General features: G+C 46.4%; 1 protein-coding gene across 2 annotated transcripts; it reads right to left on the minus strand.

Moving 5' to 3' along the window:
• Positions 1-3084: 3084 nt before the first annotated feature.
• SENP8 (SUMO peptidase family member, NEDD8 specific) lies at positions 3085-25421 on the minus strand. 2 transcript variants are annotated; one of them, XM_063926496.1, is made up of 2 exons: positions 25266-25421; positions 3085-4556 (listed from the first exon to the last, which is right to left on the minus strand). In XM_063926496.1, exon 2 carries the CDS (start codon positions 4553-4555, stop codon positions 3914-3916), a length of 642 nt encoding a protein of 213 aa, XP_063782566.1. In that variant the 5' UTR covers position 4556; positions 25266-25421; the 3' UTR covers positions 3085-3913. The 2 variants fall into 2 exon arrangements, with proteins under 2 accessions (XP_063782566.1, XP_063782565.1); XM_063926495.1 differs by lacking the exon at positions 25266-25421 and adding an exon at positions 24908-25259.

Genomic DNA, 25421 nt, shown 5'->3' on the forward strand with positions numbered 1-25421 from the left:
GGGAAGCAATACATCTACCCACTGGGCTGTCACAGTCATATAGTCCATAGTCTGCCCTGTTCCACTTGTCCACATGTCCGTGGTTAAGTGGACAGTGGGTACAACTGCATTTTTTAGGACACTTTTTCTGACGTCTCTGTACATTCTCGGTATCGCCTGCCTAGTGAAGTGGAACCTAGATGGGATTTGGTACCAGGGGGATACTACCTCTATCAATTCTCTAAGTCCCACTGAACTAATGGCAGATACCGGACGCACATCTAACACCAACATAGCTGTCAAGGCCTCTGTTATCTGTTTTGCAACAGGAAAACTGCTGTCATATTTCATCTTCCTTACAAAGGACTGTTGACAGTCAATTGCTTACTGGAAGTAGTACAAGTGGTCTTCCGACTTCCCCTCTGGGATGACGATTGACTCCCAGCAGCAGCAACAACAGCAGCGGCAGCAGCAGTAGGCGTACCACTCAAGGATCCTCCGGAGGAATCCCGGTAAGGAGAGGACTCCTCAGTCTTGACAGTGACATGCCCTGCAGGACTACGGAGATTCCTGACTGAGGAGGAGTGTGGCGTGGTGGTGTGGCTTGCAGGAGCTTGGGTACAAGAGGAAGAAGGGATTTAGGTGTCAGTGGACTGCTTACGCTCTTACCCAAAGTTTCACAACTTGACACTGACTTCTGATGAATGCGCAGCAGGTGACTTATAAGGGAGGATGTTCCTAGGTGGTTAACGTCCTTACCCCTACTTATTACAGATTGACAGAGGTAACACACGGCTTGACACCTGTTGTCCGGATTCGTGGAGAAATAATGCCACATTTGTTTGGTATTTTGCCCAGGCATCGCAATGGGCTTATTCATCCCACGGACAACAGGTGTCTCCCCCGGTGCCTGATTTAAACAACCACATCACCATCCTCCTCATCAACTTCCTCCTCAGCGCCAGCAACACCCATATCCTCATCTTGGTGTACTTCAACAGTGACATCTTCAATTTGAATATCAGAAACTGGACTGTGGGTGCTCCTTCCAGCACTTGCAGAGGGCATGTAAATGGTGAAAGGAGCCACCTCTTCCTGTCCAGTGCTTGGAAGGTCAGGCATCGCAACGGCCGACACACTTGGACTCTCCTTGGCGATTTGTGATACCATCTTAGAACGCACAGTTCTTTGCTGTGCTTTTGCCAGCTTAACTCTTATCATTTTTCTAACGGGAGAATGAGGGCTTCCATCATCATGTGAAGCTGAACCACTAGTCATGAACATAGGCAAGAGCCTTAGCCATTCCTTGCCACTCCGTATCGTAAATGGCATTTTGGCAAGTTTATGTTTCTCTTCAGACCATTTCAATTTTTTTTTTTGGGTCTTTTTACTGAACTTTGGCTTTTTAGATTTTACATGCCCTCTACTATGACATTCGGCATCAACCTTGGCAGACTAAGTTGATGGCATTTCATCGTCTAGGTCATGACTTGTGACAGCAGCTTCAGCACTAGGAGGAAGTGGTTCTTGATCGTTCCCTATTTTATTCTCCAAATTTTTGTTCTTCATTATTTTTCGGGAGTTATATAACAATGGGGGTCATTCAGAGTTGTTCGCTCGCAAGCGGATTTTAGCAGATTTGCTCATGCTAAGCCGCCGCCTACTGGGAGTGAATCTTAGCATCTTAAAATTGCGAACGATGTATTCGCAATATTGCGATTACACACCTCGTAGCAGTTTCTGAGTAGCTTCAAACTTACTCAGCATCTGCGATCAGTTCAGTGCTTGTCGTTCCTGGTTTGACGTCACAAACACACCCAGCGTTCGCCCAGACACTCCCCCGTTTCTCCAGCCACTCCTGCGTTTTTTCCGGAAACGGTAGCGTTTTTTCCCACACGCCCATAAAACGGCCTGTTTCCGCCCAGTAACACCCATTTCCTGTCAATCACATTACGATCGCCAGAACGATGAAAAAGCCGTGAGTAAAATTCGTAAGTGCATAGCAATTTTACTTGGCGCAGTCGCAGTGCGGACATTGCGCATGCGCATTAAGCGGAAAATCGCTGCAATGCGAAGATTTTTACCGAGCGAACAACTCGGAATGACCCCCAATATGCGGTACAGGAGAGCGTACACCACACCACACAGGGCAAACCCTGTGAAAATTATTTGGATTAAATATTAAATAACCCCTTTATTTGGAGTAAATCATATACAGCACAGGACAGCAACACTGAACTTATATGACAACATCACTGGACTGGACTTATAGGGCAATATCACTGGACTTATACGGCAGTACCACTGGACTGGATTTATACGGCAGTACCACTGGACTTATACGCCAGTATTACTGGAATTATACGCCAGTACCACTGGACATATACGGCAGTATCACTGGACATATACGGCAGTATAACTGGACTGGATTTATACGGCAGTACCACTGGACTTATACGCCAGTATTACTGGAATTATACGCCAGTACCACTGGACATATACGGCAGTATCACTGGACATATACAGCAGTATAACTGGACTGGATTTATATGGCAGTATCACTGGACATATACGGTAGTATCGCTGGATTTATACGAGAGTACCACTGGACATATACGTCTCTTTTGCACTCGCCCCACTGCCGGTATTCCAGCATCCCACGGTCGGGATTCTGCCTGCCAGGATGACGGGCGCTGGTATACAGATACCAACCCATATATATGTGTGTGTGTGTATATATACACTGTATATATAGTATATCAGTAGTGCGGTTACTTTTTTCCCTCAGTTGGGGCCAGGAGACACAGACCCTGGGCTCGGCCCACCTACAAAACAGGGCCACATGTTTGTAGAATGGTACCCATTGCAACTTTGCTACGCTACAGCATGTTAATCACACTGTTGCTTAGGGTGACTGTGAGCGATCACACAGAAGAAGGAGATGAACGCAAACCATCAGGTGTGCGTACATTTCTGAATGATGCCCAAAGACGCAGCTACTGTGCTACTGCGTCCATCTCTGAATCAGACCCTCTATGTGAATCAAACTGCGTACTTTCAACTTGTTAAAATTTGGAAAACAAATACCACCTCCAATCTTATAACTCTTTGGATAACCCACATTTTTTTAATTTATTTTTTAAAGATAGAATTGCTTTCAACTCTGAATCAACTCTATAGTCGTAAATGCCTGCTTTTCTTTAATTAGTACTTTTATAGAAAACATTGGGGGTAATTCAGAATTGATCGCAGCAGCAAATTTGTTAGCAATTGGGCAAAACCATCTGCACTGCAGGTGTGGCAGATACAACATTTGCAGAGAGTTAGATTTTGTTTCTGTGCAGGGTAAATACTGGCTGTTTATTTTTACACTGCAATTTAGATTTCAGTTTGAACACACCCCACCCAAATCTAACTCTCTCTGCACATGTTATATATGTCCCCCTGCAGTGCACATGGTTTTGCCCAACTGCTAACAAATTTGCTACTGCGATCAACTCTGAATTAGGCCCCTTATGTATTGAAGATAAAAAAAACGTAAGCTTTCTATTTTGTTGACAGTGTTTTCAGAAATGAATATTTCTTCTTTCATTAATGAAACATAATGAACATTAACATGAACAGAAACCGTAATGAACAGAAAAGGAAAACAACAGCGGAGCGTATTATTGGAAGAACTGCAGTTCTTTAGCATATGTTAAATAGGAACCTCTAAATTTTTCCAATGAATAAAATCCTAGTATGGTAAAAGTTCCTGGAACATCCAGAGTAAACCAGAAAACCAACATTGGAAGCTAGAAAAGTTTCACATAGATGTAAAGTTGACTTCACATGTAAAAGTAAGTTTTTCTTATGACTTTGCAATATGGAAATTTGAGGCAGAGAGATAGTGGCAATAACATGTCTCCCTGTATAAGCCACCATTTTGAGGTAATTAGAAAGTAGAGATGACTTTGGCGTGACAACTCAGACCCTGGATGATCTCTTTCCATTCTGCCCGCTTCTGGGTAACATACTGTGGTGTGATGTTCTGCAGATTAAGACTGGACCCATGACAATGCTGCTCACACATTGCTTCTGCCACACAAACCACATACATGCCACAATCATAGCTATTATGCTGGAGTGGCGCTTCTTCCTCCTGGTAATGTGGATTACCACCAAGCAGACTACTTAGGTTTCTGGCCATACTTCGGGCATGTGGGGCATTTGTCCCTGGTGCAGAGTCATAATGACGGAATCCATGAACGCTACGTAGGTAGGCAAGGAGGCTCCAGTGTGTACCACCTGCTATAGATCCAGCATTATCATTGACAGGTAAAAAAACAAGGTCTTTGTTGGCTAAGTCCAGTGGCTGCAGGAACTCCGAGGCCTCACTTCCACAGCACTTGATAAATTGGCTAACCTCAGGACTGAGGAAAGCAATTTTTTGAGTTGTCGATGGGGATAAGGAGGATGCCAAGAATTCAAAAGTAAAACCAATAACGTTATCATTCAGCCAGTGTGGGGCATCAAGTAGTGCAACATCTGAAGAGCGCAAGAGGGAGTCTCCATAACTCAGTACTATCTTCTCCATTCTGAAAAATATTACAAGAGTACAGAAGACATAAAAAAAAAAAATACATACAGTATGCACACATAGGGAGACACAAACTTGAGCAGATTTCTGGAAACAAAGAACAATAACCAAAGCAAAAACATTAAAGGATCAAAGTAATATGTTTAACAATCATTAGTAAGGGTCCTATTAAAAGTTGGACGCAACTCTGTTAAGGACATTACTCAGTTAACACTGGGGGAAGGAGGAGCAGAAATCCACTAGTTGAAGGTTTAATAGCGCCAAGCACTTATCCCAGGGGCTGCAAACACTCACTTCTAATTGAATTCCCACTTGTTGGTTGGGTGCTCTTTTGATGGTCAGGACTCTCCACTATAAAATGTTATTACATATGTACCAAAATAAGTGCAAACTTTTCCTTAACCACTTGCCTGGCATGGTCGCTTAGTTTGCGACCACCCCAGGCAGTGCATTACATGATCTAGTCAAACGATGTGATCAATCAGATATATAGTGTTTGCAGGTGCAGGAAGAGAATCTTTCTGCAGCTGCTTCCGGTCCCTCTTCTTCCCTGCACCCTCCCTCAGGGGTAAATTTATTAAAGGTTCTAAAAATGAAAAGTGCCCATAGCAACCAATCAGATTTGGTCTATCATTTTCTAGGATGCAATAGAGAAATGATAGACAGAATCTGATTGGATGCTTTGGGCACATCACCACTTTTCATTTTTACAACCTTTAGTAAATTTACCCTCAGTGTCTGCCTTGCTGCCGATCACTGCTAATCAGTCAGTACAGCAGGACCCCGTACACAGCGGCTGCAGACATTAGTAGCCACTAGGGAAAAGTAATTTAAACACCCCCCTTCTCCTCCGCCCTTATCCCACACATTGTGTACCTGGTGGCTGCTCAGATGAGCAGCCGCTGGGAACTCAACATCGCGATGATCTGATGTTTAAAAAAACAAAACAACATTTTTTATTTTTTTTTACAAATCTATGTAAAGAGAAACAATTTACAAAACCTGGGCACTGTTAGGGAGGCAGCATGGACATGTTAATATGGACAAGTCCTTAAACTTTGTAGAAATATTGTAAAAAGGTGTTTGATGATACTGTATGTCCTTGTGCCAAACTTGTTCCAATATACAGTATGTAAAGTGTCCCGCTTCTTGACTTAAGAAAGTGTTCAGAAAAAAAAAAACTTATTTTTTTCTCGTTGGTCTTCCAAAAGGATTTACAATATGAAAGAAAAGAAAAAAGGAGGGAAGGGATCAGTCCTGGAAGAACTTGACCTATTAGGTTAAGACAGGATAGAGCGAGGTGCCCACTTCCAAAGCAAACTCTGTGACACCGTATCTTTTTCCCAAGGAGCGGAGGAGTGCAGGGTGCTCTAGTCTGAAAAACTCCACTAGGATGTGAGTGTAAATTAGAAGGGCTGCTCACATTATGCTTACTTTATTATATATAAACATGTGTAGACTTTGAAAGGTATCTTTATAGGTCTACAACAACCTTCACTATAGTACACTCATTTAACCAGATGGATGCTCACACTGCTTACTTATTTCCCTGCTGTATCAGTCACTTAGTTTCTTTAATCCAAGTTCACATATAATAAATATAAAAACCTCTCATGGTGCAGTACGTTATTTAAAACAGTAGCACATTTATTAACATAACAAAACACTTTTAAGACAACTGCACCATGAGAGGTTTTTAGATTTATTACATGTGAACTTGAATTAAAAAAACTGCTACGTGACTGATACAGCAGGGAAATGAGTAAGCAGTGTGAGCATCCATCTGGTTAAATGAGTGTACTATAGTGAAGGTTGTTGTAGACCTTTAAGCAAAGGTTCCCAAACGCGGTCCTCAAGGCACCCCAACAGTCCAGGATTTAGGTGTCACGATCCGGGTATCTGGACGCCATTACTTACCCTTCAGATGCCTCCTAAGGCGGGCTCAGCGTTCCAGGACCGGATTCCGCTGTTCCTGAGTTTCCACATACAGAGTGGTCTTTTCATCAGCCGCGGCCTCCGCTGTGCCCGCGTGGTTAAATGTGCATCTATCAGCCTGGCGTCTCCTGTCTCCGGTGGCCGGCGCCGCCATTACTGTTTCCCAGACCACATGGATTACAAACCAAACTTCCCTCCAAGTGTCTGCATGGGCGCAGCCATCTTGGATTCTGTCATCTGATCATTTCCACCAATCTGCTGTCTGTGTTGTTGATTTGCATAATTGCCTAGCCAACCCCTTCCTTGCTGCAGGTATAAGTAAGCTGTACCTGAGCAAGGAAGACGTCAGTGCTTTGGTTGTCAAACCTAGTTCCTGTTTGTCTCTCTTCTATGATTGTCTTCCAGGTTCCAGCTCCTGTCTCAAGACTTCCACCATAGAGACCCGCACCAGCATTCCACCTGCGGTGTAGCCTGACTCTCCAATCCATTGTGGATTCATCTGTTTCCAGCTACAACACTACCTGCTTCCAGCCTCAGCTTCCAGCAGAGTACAGCTTCCCTTAAAGGGCCGGTGTCCTTTCTACACTTTACCACTCTCCACCGGAATTATTATTTCTCCGCTCTCAAGTTCTACATTTCAGTTCACATTTCATCGCTCCCAAAGTTCATTTATTATTTAACTGGTTCCAGCCAGTATCCACTCCGTGCTAACAACAGTCTGGTTCCAGCCAGTATCCACAGCAGCTGTTTTACCTTCAGCAACCCAGCTCTTCCTGGAACACCAGCTGGTACAATCCTGGGTTATCTCCATTGCTACAGCCGGGCCTGGTAAGGACTTTCCATCTAGAAGATCATAAGAACTATCTCACACTACCAGTGCCCTGTGGCTCCTGCCATGCTGTAGTACTCAGGAACTGTATTTATTCTTTGCTGACTTTTACGTTTTCTTTTATTGCTGCTGTGATGCGGAGTTGTCATAATAAACATCATTGACTTTTATCTAAGTTGTCGTGGTCACGCCTTCGGGCAGTTATTATTCATGTTACTTACATGTCCAGGGGTCTGATACAACCTCCCAGGTTCCGGTACATCTCAGCCCCTACAACTGAGGCTGCCTCCCGTCAGCTCAGGCCCTCAGTTGTGACAGTAAGCACTGACCTAATGAATCCAGCCGGAGACCAGGATCAAGCGGCCAGGCCGATGCAAGAACTGGCAGCCCGACTAGAACATCAGGAGGCTGCACAGGGCCACATCATCCGCTGTCTCCAGGATCTCTCTACTCGGCTGGATGGGATTCAGACAACTCTCCGTGGATCAGGCGCGTCTGGTGCGTCAACCACAGTGACTCCAGCTATAACCCCACCCACCTTACCCATTTCTGCTCCACGTCTTCATCTTCCAACGCCAGCAAAATTTGACGGATCTCCAAGATTCTGCAGGGGATTTCTCAACCAGTGTGAGATTCAGTTTGAGCTACAACCTGGCAATTTTCCCAGTGACCGTACAAAAATTGCCTACATTATTTCTCTTCTCAGTGGCTCAGCCCTTGATTGGGCATCACCGTTATGGGAGAGGTCCGACACCCTGCTATCTTCTTACACTGCATTTGTGTCAACATTCAGGCGCATCTTCGACGAGCCAGGCCGGGTAACTTCAGCTTCGTCTGAGATTCTCCGTTTACGCCAGGAATCACGTACTGTAGGACAATATCTTATACAGTTCCAGATCCTGGCATCCGAACTGGCATGGAACGACGAGGCCCTGTATGCTGCATTCTGGCATGGTTTATCCGAGCGTATTAAAGATGAGTTAGCTACCAGAGACTTACCCTCCAAGTTAGATGAGCTAATCTCACTTTGTACGAAAGTTGACTTACGTTTCAGAGAGAGAGCAACTGAGCGTGGAAGATCATCTGCTCCAAAATCTTCTGCTCCTCCTCCTCGCCAACTGTCACCATCTAAAGATGAGCCCATGCAAATTGGCCGTTCCCGTTTAACTCCTGCTGAGCGCCGAAGACGTCTCTCCGAGTTTCTCTGTCTGTATTGTGCAGCTCCGTCTCACACCATTAATGCCTGTCCCAAACGTCCGGGAAACTCCAAATCCTAGCTCGCCAAGGAGAGGGCCGGCTAGGAGTAATGATCTCCTCTCCATCTCCTCAAGATTGTAACCTCCCAGTCTCGCTTCAAGTTGCTCAACGTTATCAGAACGTCATTGCCCTCCTGGATTCCGGAGCAGCTGGGAACTTTATTACTGAAGCCTATGTTAAACGGTGGTCCCTACCCACCGAGAGACTTCCTTCGTCCTTTTCCTTAACTGCTGTGGATGGCAGTAAAATTTTTGATACAGTTATTTCTCTAAGGACTCTACCAGTTCGTCTGAGAGTGGGAGTTCTTCATTCCGAACTTATTTCATTTTTAGTGATTCCAAGAGCCACACATCCTGTGGTCCTGGGCCTTCCATGGCTCCGTCTTCACAATCCTACAATTGATTGGACGACTACGCAAATCCTGGCATGGGGTTCCTCCTGTACTAAGACATGTTTGTTTAAAGTGTTGCCTGTCTGTTCTTCCTCCCCCAGGTCGTCTGATGTTCCACCTCCTCCATATCAAGATTTCACGGATGTGTTCAGTAAAGCTTCTGCTGATATCCTTCCTCCTCATAGAGAATGGGACTGCCCGATTGATCTCGTTCCAGGGAAGGTTCCACCTCGAGGCCGAACTTATCCGTTGTCTCTCCCCGAGACACATTCTATGGAGGAATACATTAAAGAGAACCTAGCAAAGGGGTTCATTCGACCTTCTTCTTCTCCAGCCGGCGCAGGCTTCTTTTTTGTAAAGAAGAAAGATGGTGGTCTGCGGCCGTGCATCGACTACAGAGGTTTGAACGACATTACCATCAAGAACCGCTATCCTTTACCCCTGATTACTGAGCTCTTTGACAGAGTTAGCGGAGCTACCATCTTTACAAAGCTGGACCTGAGAGGTGCATACAATCTCATCCGGATCCGTGAGGGTGACGAGTGGAAGACCGCATTTAACACCCGTGACGGACATTATGAGTACCTCGTCATGCCCTTCGGATTGAGCAATGCTCCAGCTGTCTTCCAGCATTTCGTCAATGAGATCTTCAGAGACATTCTATACCGTCATGTCGTGGTCTATCTAGATGATATCCTCATTTTTGCCAACGATTTAGAGGAACATCGTTTCTGGGTAAAGGAGGTTCTGTCCCGTCTCCGTGTCAATCATCTCTACTGCAAATTAGAGAAATGCGTCTTTGAAGTCAAGTCCATTCCGTTTCTAGGGTACATTGTGTCCGGTTCCGGACTAGAGATGGATCCTGAGAAACTACAAGCAATCCAGAATTGGCCGGTACCCTTAACCCTCAAAGGGGTCCAGAGGTTCTTAGGGTTCGCCAATTATTACCGAAAGTTTATACGAGACTTTTCCACCATTGTGGCGCCTATTACTGCTTTCACCAAGAAGGGTGCTAACCCGTCCAAGTGGTCTGAAGAAGCCATGCAAGCTTTTCATCTTTTAAAACAGAGGTTCATCTCTGCACCTGTCCTGAAACAGCCTGACATCGACTCTCCTTTCATCTTAGAGGTGGATGCCTCCTCCGTTGGAGTAGGAGCGGTGTTATCTCAGAGGGCTAAAGATGGTCATTTACATCCTTGCAGTTTCTTCTCACGGAAGTTCTCCCCAGCGGAGCGCAACTATGCCATTGGCGACCAGGAGTTGCTAGCCATCAAGCTCGCTCTAGAGGAGTGGAGATATCTGTTGGAGGGAGCTTCTCATTCAATCACCATCCTTACAGACCACAAGAACCTTCTATATCTAAAAGGCGCACAATGTCTCAACCCTCGTCAGGCCAGATGGGCACTTTTCTTTTCCAGGTTCGACTTTAAACTCCAGTTCTGTCCGGGCTCTCAGAATCGCAAGGCCGATGCCCTTTCCCGCTCATGGGAGCAAGAAAATGAGTCAGAGTCTTCAGACAAGCATCCTATTATAAATCCGTTGGCATTCTCCACGGTAGGGATGGACTCTACGCCCCCATCAGGGAAAAGTTTTGTGAAGCCGACACTAAGGAAGAAGCTCATGCATTGGGCCCATGCTTCCCGTTTTGCCGGACATACAGGTATCCAAAAAACCCTGGAGTTTATCTCTAGGTCCTATTGGTGGCCAACTCTGAAAAAGGACGTTTTGGAGTTTATTGCATCTTGCCCAAAGTGTGCTCAACATAAAGTATCCCGCCAGTCGCCTGCGGGGCAACTGGTTCCACTATCTGTTCCCCGTCGACCATGGACCCATTTGTCGATGGATTTTATTACAGATTTGCCCATGTGCAACAAGTTCAATACCATCTGGGTGGTAGTTGACCGGTTCACCAAGATGGCACACTTCATTCCTCTCACCGGTCTTCCGTCAGCTTCCAAGTTGGCTCAAGTATTCATACAAGAGATCTTCCGACTCCACGGTCTTCCAGAAGAAATTATCTCAGATCGAGGAGTTCAATTCACAGCCAAATTCTGGCGAAGTTTATGTCAAGTCCTCCAAGTCAAGTTAAAGTTTTCCACGGCTTACCATCCTCAGACCAATGGTCAAACTGAGAGGGTGAATCAGGACTTGGAGGCCTTCCTCCGCATCTATGTGTCCTCCTCTCAAGATGACTGGGTTCAATTACTTCCCTGGGCCGAGTTCTGTCATAACAACCAGTATCATTCTTCATCTTCCTCAACACCATTCTTCACCAACTTTGGATTCCACCCTAAAGTCCCTGAGTTCCAACCGCTTCCAGCAACTTCTGTTCCCGCAGTGGATATCACCTTGCATCAGTTTGCCAATATCTGGAAGAGCGTACGATCAGCTCTGCTCAAGGCATCGTTCAGGTACAAGAAGTTTGCGGATAAGAAGCGTCGAGCAGTTCCTGCTCTCAAGGTCGGTGATCGGGTATGGTTATCCACGAAGAATTTGAGGTTAAGAGTTCCCAGTATGAAGTTTGCACCTCGCTACATCGGTCCTTTTAAAATTGATCAAGTCATCAATCCTGTTGCTTACAGACTCCAGTTACCTCCCTTCTTAAAAATACCCAGGACATTCCATGTTTCCCTGTTGAAACCGCTAATCTTGAATCGGTTTCATTCCTCACTTCCACCAACTCCGAAAGTCCAAACTCAACGAGGCGTTGAGTATGAAGTGGCCAAGATCCTGGACTCACGTCACCGTTACGGTCAACTTCAGTATCTCATTGACTGGAAGGGCTATGGTCCTGAAGAACGCTCTTGGACCAATGCCTCTGACGTCCATGCTCCTGCCTTGGTCCGAAATTTCCACGCAAAGTTTCCTTTAAAGCCTAAGAAGTGTCCTGGGGCCACTCCTAAAGGGGGGGGTGCTGTCACGATCCGGGTATCTGGACGCCATTACTTACCCTTCAGATGCCTCCTAAGGCGGGCTCAGCGTTCCAGGACCGGATTCCGCTGTTCCTGAGTTTCCACATACAGAGTGGTCTTTTCATCAGCCGCGGCCTCCGCTGTGCCCGCGTGGTTAAATGTGCATCTATCAGCCTGGCGTCTGTCTCCGGTGGCCGGCGCCGCCATTACTGTTTCCCAGACCACATGGATTACAAACCAAACTTCCCTCCAAGTGTCTGCATGGGCGCAGCCATCTTGGATTCTGTCATCTGATCATTTCCACCAATCTGCTGTCTGTGTTGTTGATTTGCATAATTGCCTAGCCAACCCCTTCCTTGCTGCAGGTATAAGTAAGCTGTACCTGAGCAAGGAAGACGTCAGTGCTTTGGTTGTCAAACCTAGTTCCTGTTTGTCTCTCTTCTATGATTGTCTTCCAGGTTCCAGCTCCTGTCTCAAGACTTCCACCATAGAGACCCGCACCAGCATTCCACCTGCGGTGTAGCCTGACTCTCCAATCCATTGTGGATTCATCTGTTTCCAGCTACAACACTACCTGCTTCCAGCAGAGTACAGCTTCCCTTAAAGGGCCGGTGTCCTTTCTACACTTTACCACTCTCCACCGGAATTATTATTTCTCCGCTCTCAAGTTCTACATTTCAGTTCACATTTCATCGCTCCCAAAGTTCATTAATTATTTAACTGGTTCCAGCCAGTATCCACTCCGTGCTAACAACAGTCTGGTTCCAGCCAGTATCCACAGCAGCTGTTTTACCTTCAGCAACCCAGCTCTTCCTGGAACACCAGCTGGTACAATCCTGGGTTATCTCCATTGCTACAGCCGGGCCGGGTAAGGACTTTCCATCTAGAAGATCATAAGAACTATCTCACACTACCAGTGCCCTGTGGCTCCTGCCATGCTGTAGTACTCAGGAACTGTATTTATTCTTTGCTGACTTTTACGTTTTCTTTTATTGCTGCTGTGATGCGGAGTTGTCATAATAAACATCATTGACTTTTATCTAAGTTGTCGTGGTCACGCCTTCGGGCAGTTATTATTCATGTTACTTACATGTCCAGGGGTCTGATACAACCTCCCAGGTTCCGGTACATCTCAGCCCCTACAACTGAGGCTGCCTCCCGTCAGCTCAGGCCCTCAGTTGTGACATTAGGTATATCAATGGCTCAGCACAGATGGTTAAATCAGATTGACTTAGTCACCTTAAGTCACCTGTGGCCAAGCATGGACACATTTAAAACCTGGACCATTGGGGTGACATGAGGACCGTGTTTGGGAACCTCTGCCTTAAAGATACCTTTCAAAGTCTGCACATGTTTATATATAAAGTAAGCATAATGTGAGCAGCCCTTCTTCTACTTTACACTCGCATCCTAGTGGAGTTTTTCATCCTAGAGCACCCTGCACTCCCTCGCTCCTTTGGAAGAAGATACGGTGTCACAGAGTTTGGATTGGACGTGGGCACCTCGCACTATCCTGTCTTAACCTAATAGGTAAAGTTCTTCCAGGACTGATCCCTTCCCCACTTCTTTTTTTGCTTCATATTGTAAATCTTTTTGGGAGACCAACAACAAAATAGGATTTTGGTTACCTACCGGTAAATCCTTTTCTCGTAGTCTGTAGAGGATGCTGGGGTCCACATTAGTACCATGGGGTATAGATGGGTCCACCAGGAGCCATTGGCACTTTAAGAGTTTTAGAGTGTGGGCTGGCTCCTCCCTCTATGCCCCTCCTACCAGACTCAATCTAGAAACTGTGCCCGAGGAGACGGACATCTTCGAGAGAAGGATTTAACACAGATAGTGGCGAGAATCATACCAGCTCACACAAACAAGGCACATCAAGCTAACTAGCTTGAAACACTCAGCAACTGCTGAAACATTACTTACCAAGTAACAATGCAGTACATAACTAAACCAAAGAAGTACTGAACCAGATAACGGTTGCAGGAAAACGAAGCGCTGGGCGGGCGCCCAGCATCCTCTACGGACTACGAGAAAAGGATTTACCAGTAGGTAACCAAAATCCTATTTTCTCTTATGTCCTAGAGGATGCTGGGGACCACATTAGTACCATGGGGATGTACCAAAGCTCCCAGAACGGGAGGGAGAGCGCGGAGGCTACTGCAGGACTGACTGAACTTCAGATCATCAGAAGCCAAAGTATCGAACTTGTAAAATTTTGAAAATGTGTTCGACCCAGACCAAGTTGCAGCTCGGCAAAGTTGCAATGCCGAGACACCCCGGGCAGCCGCCCAGGAAGACCCCACCTTATGAGTAGAGTGGGCCTTAACAGATCTTGGACACGGCAATCCTGCCATAGAATAAGCGTGCTGGATAGTGAATCTAATCCAGCGAGAGATCGTCTGCTTAGAAGCAGGACACCCAATTTTCTTGGGATCATATAGGACAAACAGAGAGTCTGACTTTCGGTGACGAGAAGTTCTCTTCACATATATCCTCAGAGCCCTCACAACATCCGAGGACTTTGATCTAATTGAGGAGTCAATAGCCACTGGCACCACAATAGGCTGGTTGATATGAAATGCAGACACAACCTTCGGAAGAAACTGCTGACATGTCCGGAGCTCAGCTCTATCTTCGTGGAAGATCAAGTAAGGGCTTTTACAGGATAAAGCCCCCAATTCGGACACGTCTAGCAGAAGCTAAGGACAACAAAGTGACAGACTTCCATGTAAGAAATTTGACCTCAACCTCCTGTAGAGGCTCAAACCAATCCGACTGGAGGAACTGCAACACCACGTTAAGGTCCCAAGTCACCGTAGGCGGTACAAAGGGAGGTTGGATGTGCAGAACTCCCTTCAAAAAGGTCTGAACCTCAGGGAGTGCAGCCAATTGTTTCTGGAAGAAAATGGATAGGGCCGAAATCTGGACCTTCAGAGATCCCAACCTCAGGCCCATATCCACACCTGCTTGCAGGAAGGAGAAAACGTCAGAGTTGAAAATCCACCGTAGGAAACTTCTTGGATTCACACCAAGAGACATATTTTTTCCAAATACGATGGTAATGTTTAAACATTACCCCTTTCCTAACCTGTATCAGGGTAGGAATAACCTTCTTCGGAATGCCCTTCCGAGCAAGTATCAGGTGCTCAACCTCCATGCCGTCAAACGTAGCCACGGTAAGTCTTGATAGGCGAACGGCCCCTGCTGCAGCAGGTCCTCCCAAAGAGGAAGAGGCCTCGGCTCTCCTTGCAGTAGATCCAGAAGATCCGCGTACCAGGCCCTTCTTGGCCAGTCTGGAACAATGAGGATCGCTTCAACCCTTGTTCTCCTTATGAGCTTTAGAACTCTTGGGATGAGTGGAAGTGGAGAAAACACTTACACCGACTGGAACACCCACGGAGTCACTAGGGCGTCCACCGCCACTGCTTGCGGGTCCCTCAACCTGAAACAATACCGCCGAAGCTTCTTGTTGAGACGAGAGGCCATCACGTCGATCTGGGGTACGCCCCAAAGATCTGTTACCTCCTTGAACACCTCCGGATGGAGTACCCACTCCCCTGGATGGAGATAGTGTCTGCTGAGGAAGTCCGCTTCCAAGTTGTCTACTCCCGGAATGAAGATTGCTGACAGCGCCAACGCGTGTTTTTCTGCCCAGAGGATGATTCTTGTTACCTCTGACATTGCAGCTCTGCTCTTCGTTCCGCCCTGTCGTTTTATGTAAGCCACGGTGGTCACATTGCCCGACTGCACTTGAACGGCCCGATTTCTCAGAAGATGGGCCGCTTGGAGAAGACCGTTGTAGATGGCTCTTAGTTCCAGAATGTTTATCGGCAGGCCGGCTTCCAGACTTGACCACCTTCCTTGGAAGGTTTCCCCTTGAGTGACTGCGCCCCAGCCCCTGAGACTTGCATTCGTGGTTAGAAGGATCCAGTCCTGAATACCGAACCTGCAGCCCTCCAGAAGGTGTGGCAGTTGCAGCCACCAGAGGAGTGAAATCCTGGCTTTTGGTGACAGTATTCTCTGGTGATGTGGAGATGGGATAACAACCACTTGTCCAGGAGATCCAGTTGGAAGGACCGAGCGTGAAACCTCCCATACTGCAGGGCCTCTTAGGAGGCCACCATTTTTCCCAGAAGGCAAATGCACTGATGAACCGACACCCGGGTTGGCTTCAGGACATCCCGGACCAATGTTTGTATCACCAACGCTTTTTCCTCTGGAAGAAACACCCTCTTCACTTCCATGTCGAGAATCATTCCCGGAAAGGACAACCTCTTGGTTGGTTCCAAATGTGATTTTGGAAGATTCAGGATCCAACCATGTTCCCTGAGAAGCTGGGTCATGAGAGCTATGGACCATAACAGCTTCTCCTTGGACGACGCTTTTATCAGCAGATCATCCAGATATGGAATTATGCTCACCCCCTGTCTGCGGAGGAGAATCATCATTTCCGCCATCACCTTGGTGAATACCCTCGGTGCTGTGGAGAGGCAGAATGGCAGGGCCTGGAACTGAAAATGACAGTCCAGCAGTGCAAATCGAAGATAAGCCTGATGCGGCAGCCAAAACGGAATGTGGAGGAATGCATCCTTGATATCCAGGGATACCAGGAATTCCCCCTCCTCCAGACCTGATATCACCGCCCTTAGAGACTCCATTTTGAACTTGAACTCCCTCAGAAAGGGGTTTAGTGATTTTAAGTTCAGAATGGGCCTGACCGAACCATCCGGTTTCAATACCACGAAAAGGTTAGAATAGTAATCTTTGTTTTGCATATAAGGTGGTACTGGCACAATGACCTGTGCCTCCACCAACTTCTGGACGGCTTTTCGCAGGACAGTCCTTTCTGCCAGCAGAGCTGGCAAGCCTGATTTGAAAAATCGTGAGGAGGGAGATCTTGAAATTCCTGCTTGTACCCCTGAGACACAATATCTTGCACCCAAGGGTCCAGGCTGGATGACACCCAGATGTGACTGAAATGTCCGAGTCTCGCTCCCACCGGCCCCACCTCCGGGGCTTGCAGTCCACCATCATGCGGAGGACTTTGGTATACCTGAAGCAGGTTTCTGTTCCTGGGAACCTGCATCTTGGACTTGGGCCGACCTCCCCGAAATAAGGTGTTGGACGTCCACTGATCTTCAGCTCTGTAAGGGGTTGGCGGCATGCTGCTGGGGTGAGCGATCCCCTGTGGCGGGGAACGATCTATCCCCTCACGAGCTCAGTGTCCTGTCAGTGGAGATAGCGGCTCAGACCCCGCAGGGCGGACACTACTTTAGTCTTCTACTTAAGTCTAATGGTGTAGGCTGTGCAAAGCCGTTTGGCTGTGCATTTATTGATCTTAGCGTGCATTTTTATCAAAGCGTGATAAAATTGACACATAGCAGCGTTCAATCGAAGTGAAAAAGAAGGAAAACAGAAGCACACCAATCAAACAAAACAAAGAAAACTGAAGAACTAATAACAAATGTGAGTCACTTACTCCTCAGATCACTCACCTCCTGATTGTTGCATCTGATTAAATAGCATGGAACAACCTTACTTGGACATTTCAAAAACCGTCCATTTTACCTACAAATGCTTTTATCTGTATTAGTGTAATTTTGTTTTTTAAGCACAGCTGCACCAATGCAATTTTTTACCTGCAAACACTTAAAAAATCTAACATAATTACCATTGCTTCTTAAACCTCTCACAATCCTTTCATTTCTTACACTCCAAATACATTTCTGCACCCACTTTATCTACGCTTTTGACTCATTTCATACTAAATCTACACCCCTTGAGCCTACACTGCTTTTCTCACCTGCATTTCTGCAATTCTTCTGCTCGGATTCCCTTACAGTCTCCTCTCCTACTTCCACTTTCCCTCAACCTATTTACCTACTTAACACTATGTCAAGGCTTTCTTATACTCCCCACATCACTCAGTGTCTACCTAATAATGTATCTTTATCCTTCCCCCCTAGTCTCCTACACCTCCTCCTCTGTCTCCCCTCCATCCCTCTGTTTCCTTCCCCGTTACCCCACTTTCATTCACCTCTGCCCCATGGTCCTGCTACCCCACAACTCAGCCCTGCTCCCTCTCTCCCTTCCCTGTCACCTCCCCACTCCCCCATCCACATCACACTGACCTCCCTCCCTGCCCACCTCCTGCAGTTTCCCCTCCTAGCTCAGGCACCCGTACCATCACTACTCTCTCATCATCCCTGCCCTCAAAGTTAATCCCACCTCATCGCTACAGCAACCCTGAAAATCTCATTCACATCTCTCCCACAAACTCATACCCCCTATCCTGTGCCCTCTGGAATGCCAGATCTGTTTGTAACAAACTGGTCCCCACTCATGACCTTTTCATTTCCAACTCCCTACACCTACTAGCCATTACTTAAACTTGGATTACGCCCTCTGACACTACTTCTGCTCTCTCTGCTGGGGGCCTCACATTCACACACACACACACACACACACACACACACACACACACACACACACACACACACACCCCGACCTGGGGGTCGCCATGGGGGTGGTGTTGGGGTCCTTTTACCTTCTAGTTACTCCTACCAACTCATACCACCAGAACCATCCCTTACATTCTCTACATTTGAGGTCCACGCCATACGCCTCTTCCAACCAGTCCATCTTACAGTAGCTGTCATTTACCGCCCCCCTGGCACTGCTTCCAAATTCATCGACAACTTTGATTCCTGGCTTCCTCACTTCCTCTCTTCTGACATTCCCACCATTATCCTAGGCGATTTCAACATCCCTATTGACATCCCCACACAATCCCCTGCCTCTAAACTCCTTAACCTCACCTCTTCACTTGGTCTCTCCCAGTGGACCTCCTCACCCTCCCATGTGAATGGGAGCTCACTGGATCTGGTCTTCACTCACCGCTGTGATATTTCTGATTTTTCCAACTCCCCATTTCCCCTCTCTGACCACCACCTGCTCTCCTTTAACCTATCTCTCTCGACTTCCCCATCTCTACCTCCTAAGGCTACCATCACTAAGCGTAACATTGAAGCTATTGACACCACATTCCTTTCCTCCCTGTTTGAATCACTTCTCTCTCCTATTCTCTCTCTCTCTCTCTCATGCCCTGAACAAGCCACTTCCACATACAATGCTTCCCTTACTTCTGCTCTTGACTCTGTTGCTCCACCAACCACTATTCACCCTCGCAAATTAACACCTCAACCCTGGCACACCAAATGCACCAGATACCTGCAAAAATGCTCACATACTGCTGAGCGACACTGGAGGAAATCACGCTCTAAGGCAGACTTCCTCCATTTCAAACTTATGCTCTCATCCTTCAGTGCTGCCCTTTCTGTTGCTAAACAGTCATACTTCAAGAACCTCATCTCCTCCCAGTCTTCCAACCCCCGGCGCCTCTTTGCCACTCTCAACTCACTCCTCTGCCCACCTCCACCTCGTCTCCCTTCCTCACTCTCTGCTCTTGACTTTGCCACTTACTTCACATCCAAAATTGACTCCATACGTCAGGACATCACATCACACCAGACTATCAGTAACCAGCCTTCTCCCATCCCTTACCAACCCTCCCCATCCCTCGCACCAACTCTGTCATCTTTCTCCCATGCATCTGGAGAGGAAGTCATGGCCCTCATTCGTTCCTGTCCCCTCACCACCTCCCCACTTGACCCTATCCCCTCCCGCCTCCTCTGCTACCTCTCTTCTTCTGCTTGTTCCCATCTTTCCCACCTTCTCAATCTCTCCCTCTCATCAGGCACTGTCCCCTCTGCCTTCAAGCACGCACTCATCTCTCCTATTCTTAAAAAACCTACCCTTGATCCAAACACTCTCTCCAACTACCGACCCATCTCTCTCTCCTCCCTTTTGCCTCCAAACTCCTTGAGCGTATTGTCTACAACCGCCTTACTTCCTTTCTTTCCTCACACTCACTGCTTGACCCATTCCAGTCTGGCTTCCGTCCTCTCCACTCCACTGAAACTGCCCTTACAAAAGTATGCAATGACCTCCATGCTGCTAAATCTAAGGGACACTACTCTACTTATTCTACTTGATCTCTCTGCTGCTTTTGACACTGTGGACCATCCTCTCCTACTGCAAATCCTTCACTCCATTGGTCTGCCTGACACTGCCCTCTCTTAGTTGTCGTCCTACCTTTCTGATCGTTCATTCTCTGTCTCCTCTCATGACTCCACCTCCCCCTCACTTCCACTAACTGTAGGGGTACCCCAAGGTTCTGTCCTTGGTCCTCTTCTCTTCTCTCTCTATATGTCCTCACTAGGTAAGCTCATTAGTTCTTTTGGTTTCCAATATCATCTCTATGCTGATGACACTCAAATCTATCTTTCCTCTCCAGACCTCTCCCCTGCTCTCCTCACTCGTATCTCCAACTGTCTCTCTGCTATCTCTTCCTGGATGTCCCAGCGCTTTCTTAAATTTAACATGTCTAAGACCGAGCTGATTATCTTCCCTCCCTCCCGCATAACCTCACCTCCTACAATCTCATTATCTATTGATGGCACTACTATCTCCTCTACCCCCCAAGTGCGCTGTCTTGGAGTAATCCTTGACTTCTCCCTCTCCTTCAAACCACACATTCAGCACCTCACACAAACCTGCCGTTTTCATCTAAAAAATATTTCCAGGATCAGACCCTTTCTGACCCAGGATGCTACTAAGACTCTTATCCACTCACTGGTCATCTCCAGACTGGACTACTGTAATCTCCTCCTGACTGGCATTCCTGACAAATACCTCTCTCCACTCCAATCTATCCTCAATGCTGCTGCCCGGCTCATTTTCCTCACCAAACGAACTACGTCCACCTCTCCTCTCTTACTAGACCTTCACTGGCTCCCCTTCCCTTTCAGAATCCATTTCAAGCTTCTCACACTTGCTTACAAAGCCCTCACCCACTCCTCTCCCATCTACATCTCTGATCTTATCTCGCTTTACACTCCCACCCGTCCTCTTCGCTCTGCTAATGCTCGCCGACTCTCCTGCCTACGGATTACTTCCTCCCACTCCTACCTCCAAGATTTTTCACGTGCTGCACCACTTCTCTGGAATTCCCTACCTCTCCCCCTCAGACTCTCCACCTCTCTACAAAACTTCAAACGGGCTCTCAAGACCCACTTCTTCACCAAACCCAGCCAAATCTCATCCTAAACCTCTGTTCCACGCTCTCTATGTACCCCATTTGTCTCACCCCTGTCTGTCTACCCCTTCCCTTTAGAATGTAAGCTCTCACGAGCAGGGCCCTCTTCCCTCATGTGCTTACCCTTTTCTTACTTTAATAATCTTCAGCTGCACCAAATCCAGCAGTCTTCTGCCACCTGATACTTATTCCAGTGTCATCTGCTAATGTAGCTATGTTTATTTACCCTGTACTTGTCCTATAATGTCGTCAACTGTAAGTTGCTGTTTTCCTGTTTGATTATTTGTTTATGTACTCTGTAATTGGGCGCTGCGGAACCCCTGTGGCGCCATATAAATAAAGGATAATAATAATAATAATAATACTACCCCCCTTAGTCCCACGAAGCAGGGAGGTTGTTGCCAGCAGCCTCCCTGTAAAGTAACAAACTCTAAAAAAAACAACAAAAAAAACACTTTACTAAAGAAGCTCTGTAGAGCTCCCCTAGCTGTGACCGGCTCCTCCGGGCACATTTTCTAAACGGAGTCTGGTAGGAGGGGCATAGAGGGAGGAGCCATTGTTACTTGGTAAGTAATGTTTCAGCAGTTGCTGAGTGTTTCAAGCTAGTTAGCTTGTGTGCCTTGTTTGTGCGAGCTGGTATGATTCTCGCCACTATCTGTGTTAAATCCTTCTCTCGAAGATGTCTGTCTCCTCGGGCACAGTTTCTAGATTGAGTCTGGTAGGAGGGGCATAGAGGGAGGAGCCAGCCCACATTCTCAAACTCTTAAAGTGCCAATGGCTCCTGGTGGACCCGTCTATACCCCATGGTACTAATGTGGACCCCAGTATCCTCTAGGACGTAAGAGAAATCACTAAAACCCCGCTGTTTTTGCCAGCGCAATATTTTTGGGGTTATTTGGATACCCCCCTTCCCCCCGTGTGTATAAGGTTCATATGAAACAAATGCATTCTGTGTTTAGACTTGTGTCCCATCCCAAAGATCTCTCATTATGGTATGGAAGTATTCCAAAATATATAAAAATCCGATATCCAAAATACTACTGGTCCCAAGCATTTTGGATATAGGAGACTCAGTAATGCGAGAGAGTCCTATCGCACAGGTATAATTGCAGAATATTCTTATGGATAGAGTGGACTTCAATAAATCCTAACAGTATAACCATATATGTACCCCTGTATTCATAATTGTTAACAATATATGTGTATGAAAATGTGATGCTACCTTAGACACTGGTTTAGGCAATGTACAATACAAAAGAACAAAAGCGGTCTGTAATCGGTACAGTTAATAGGTTTTAAAACATACCTTTTATTTAATAATATTAAAAATGACATATCACGTCCTTGTCAGTGAAATATTATAATTATAAAGATGCGTGTAAAAGTACAGAAAGAAAGAAAGTGTGTATAAAAATACTATACCAAAAAACCTGTGTTTATTTGTCCTCTATTTGGTTAGTTTCTCATAAATAACACCGTACGCATTCTATGAGGTATCAACCTGGAATTGTCCTCACAATTATATATTAACCGTATGGGATCCTGACGATCAGGAGACAGACGCCAGAATCCTAGTGGCAACAGCAGCGGGTCCCCTCGCGGGCTCACTGCACTCGCCACGTTTCAGGCCTGGTGGCGCCACACTATTATATTACCTCTTGGGCGGGTGGGCCACTCCCCGGGTGGGAATTAGGGGCCCCATTTGGGATTCCATCTACTGGCACTTCCTTGGCTGTCGGGATTCCGGCGTCTGTATCCTGATCGCCGGGATCCCAACTGCCAGGAAAGTGACTGCTTCCTAATGAACCACCTACTGTACAAGGTGGCCCCGCTGTGGTCTCACAAATAAGTAGCAGTTACCACTCTCTTAAAGTTCCTGTATAATATTGGTCCTATAATGTGTATCAAACAGTTTATAGATCAGTGATTGATTATAAATGACACCCTAATAGCTGGTAGGGATATATTGCCAGCTAAGCAGGCAATGGGGTATATTCAATTAGGGTCGAAAGCTGCCGTCTGTCGAAAAGACGTCAGTTTTAGACTTTTTAAGGTCGAATCGTGATTCGACCTATTTAGTCCCCGCTATTTTTATTCGACAAGTCGGGGATTTCGACTTGTCGATTAGTACGTGAATTGGCGGTATAGCTGCCAATTCACGTACTTTTGAGTGAAACGGGGCCAAATTCGACAGGATTTGGCCCCATTTCCAACCATCTCAGTCCGACATTAAAAAAATGTCGGACTGAGATGAGAGACCTTAGAGGAGGAGAGGGGGGAGAGCCGCGGGCAGACAGGGGAGAGCAGCGCTACAGCACAGCGCTGCAGGAGGATGTGTCACAGCCGCGCCACTCACGGCAGCGTCCACCCGGCTCCAGCAAGTGAGGTCGCGCTTGCTAGAGCCGGGTGGACACTGCCGTGAGGTCTGGTGGCTGTGAGACATCCTCCTGCAGCGCTGCTCTCCTCCGTCTGCCGCGGCTGTCCCCGCTGGTCTCCCCCCTCTCCTCCGCTCACAGGTCTCATCTCAATTCAACTTTTTTTAAAGTCGAATTAAGATGGGATTGAATAGGGGTTGTCGGGATCCATTTCGACAAATGCATGTCGGAATGGATCCGATCCTAACTGAATAAACACCAAAGGATTTGTTAGTGGCTGTTAGGTATAATAATCACTTCTACAACACATCAAAACAAAATTCCCCATTATGACATCTATCCAAAGCCCTCCCTATGTAAATCATAATTTATGACACGTCATGTACAGTTGTGATATCTACAGTAGAAAAAGTTGTAATCCCCTAATATTAGGGTATAGCACAATAATATATTAAATGAAAACAAATAATTATTCTCATCTTATTATGAGGTGCTGAAAGAGTCAGTCAATCAAGGTTTATATGTTGACATTGTTATGAATTATTATAAACCTTGATGACTGACTGACTATATAAGCACCTTATATTAAGATGATAAATAGTAACAATGTGATAAAACCTATAATTACTCAGAATAATTGTATCAAACAGAGATCTTTGGGATACTACCAGCATTTATTGATACAAATGGTAACAAGTGGCATACTATTACCCCTTTCACATCTGCTGGATCCCCCCTGGGAATTGGAAAGTGGCCCTACCTGGGTGGGATCCGGCATTGGACCCTAGAGGCTGCCTTTCCCAACCCGGCTATTTGCCGGGTCGGGTTGCTATGGGGGGTGGGACTGGAAATACATGTGATCTGTGTGGAGTTTATGTGTTTTTTGTTTTTGTCATGTGACAATTTTAAAATGATTAAACAGTACTTCACTGTTTGCTTATCCAATGAGCCTAATGAGAAGTATGCTGTAAGATATGACATCTGCTGTATCCGAAGTGGCCTATTTATGAACAACCTACATATGCAGTAGCGCAGAATCTCTCCCACTGTTATATAAACTGTTTGATGCATATTATAGGACCAATACTATACAGGAACTTGAAGACAGTTGTAACTAATACTCATTTGTAAGACTACAGCGGGGCCACCTTGTAGGTGGTTATTTATACGGTTAGGACAATTCCAAGTTGATACCTCATAGAATGTGTAGTGTTATTTATGAGAAACTAACCAAATAGAGGACAAATTAGCATCACAGGTTTTTTTGTATAGTATTTTTATACACACTTTCTGTACTTTTACACGCATCTCTCTATAGTTTTAGTATTTCACTGATAGGACGTGATATGTTATTTTTAATATTATGAAATACAAGGTATGTTGTAAAACCTGTAAGTGCACTTATTACAGACACCCTTTATTGTATTGTACATATGGGAGATTCAACCTGTAATACCCTGCCTAGGGAATTTAGCAATAAGATCTCTCACCGATTATCTGGCACCTCTGCAACACGCTGGTCCTTGTGGCTGGCTGGCTGGCAGGATAGTCCCTCTGACTGGTCTCTGGGTGCAGGAATGCAGTGTGCTCTTACTGTGCAGCAAAGTCAAGTGGAACACAGGACAGAAAGAAATGGAACGCACAGTTCCTTTATGCTTCCTCTTCCTGTGCACAGTGAGTGTACACAGAACAGGTTCCACCCTCCCAGCACTATACTGTTTCTATTAGGTCACAGGCCTGTCATGTAACTGTAGCCATGCCCCCAGCACACAGCCACTTCCTGGACCTCCTGTTATCAGCACTGTTTAGATGCCTGGGAGAAGAAAGCACTGTGGGGAGGAAGGGTACCTGCTGTGAGATGCTGCACCTGGGAGCTCTGCTTGGCACCACTGACAATAGCTGACAGCAAGCTGAGCCAGGAAGGGAGGAGCAGGACTTCATAGACAGTTTGCCTGTCGCATACCTCCCAACATGACCCACTCCAGGAGGGACACAATGCTCTGC

This window comes from Pseudophryne corroboree, chromosome 6 (assembly GCF_028390025.1).
Source record: "Pseudophryne corroboree isolate aPseCor3 chromosome 6, aPseCor3.hap2, whole genome shotgun sequence".
NCBI classification, from domain to species: domain Eukaryota; kingdom Metazoa; phylum Chordata; class Amphibia; order Anura; family Myobatrachidae; genus Pseudophryne; species Pseudophryne corroboree.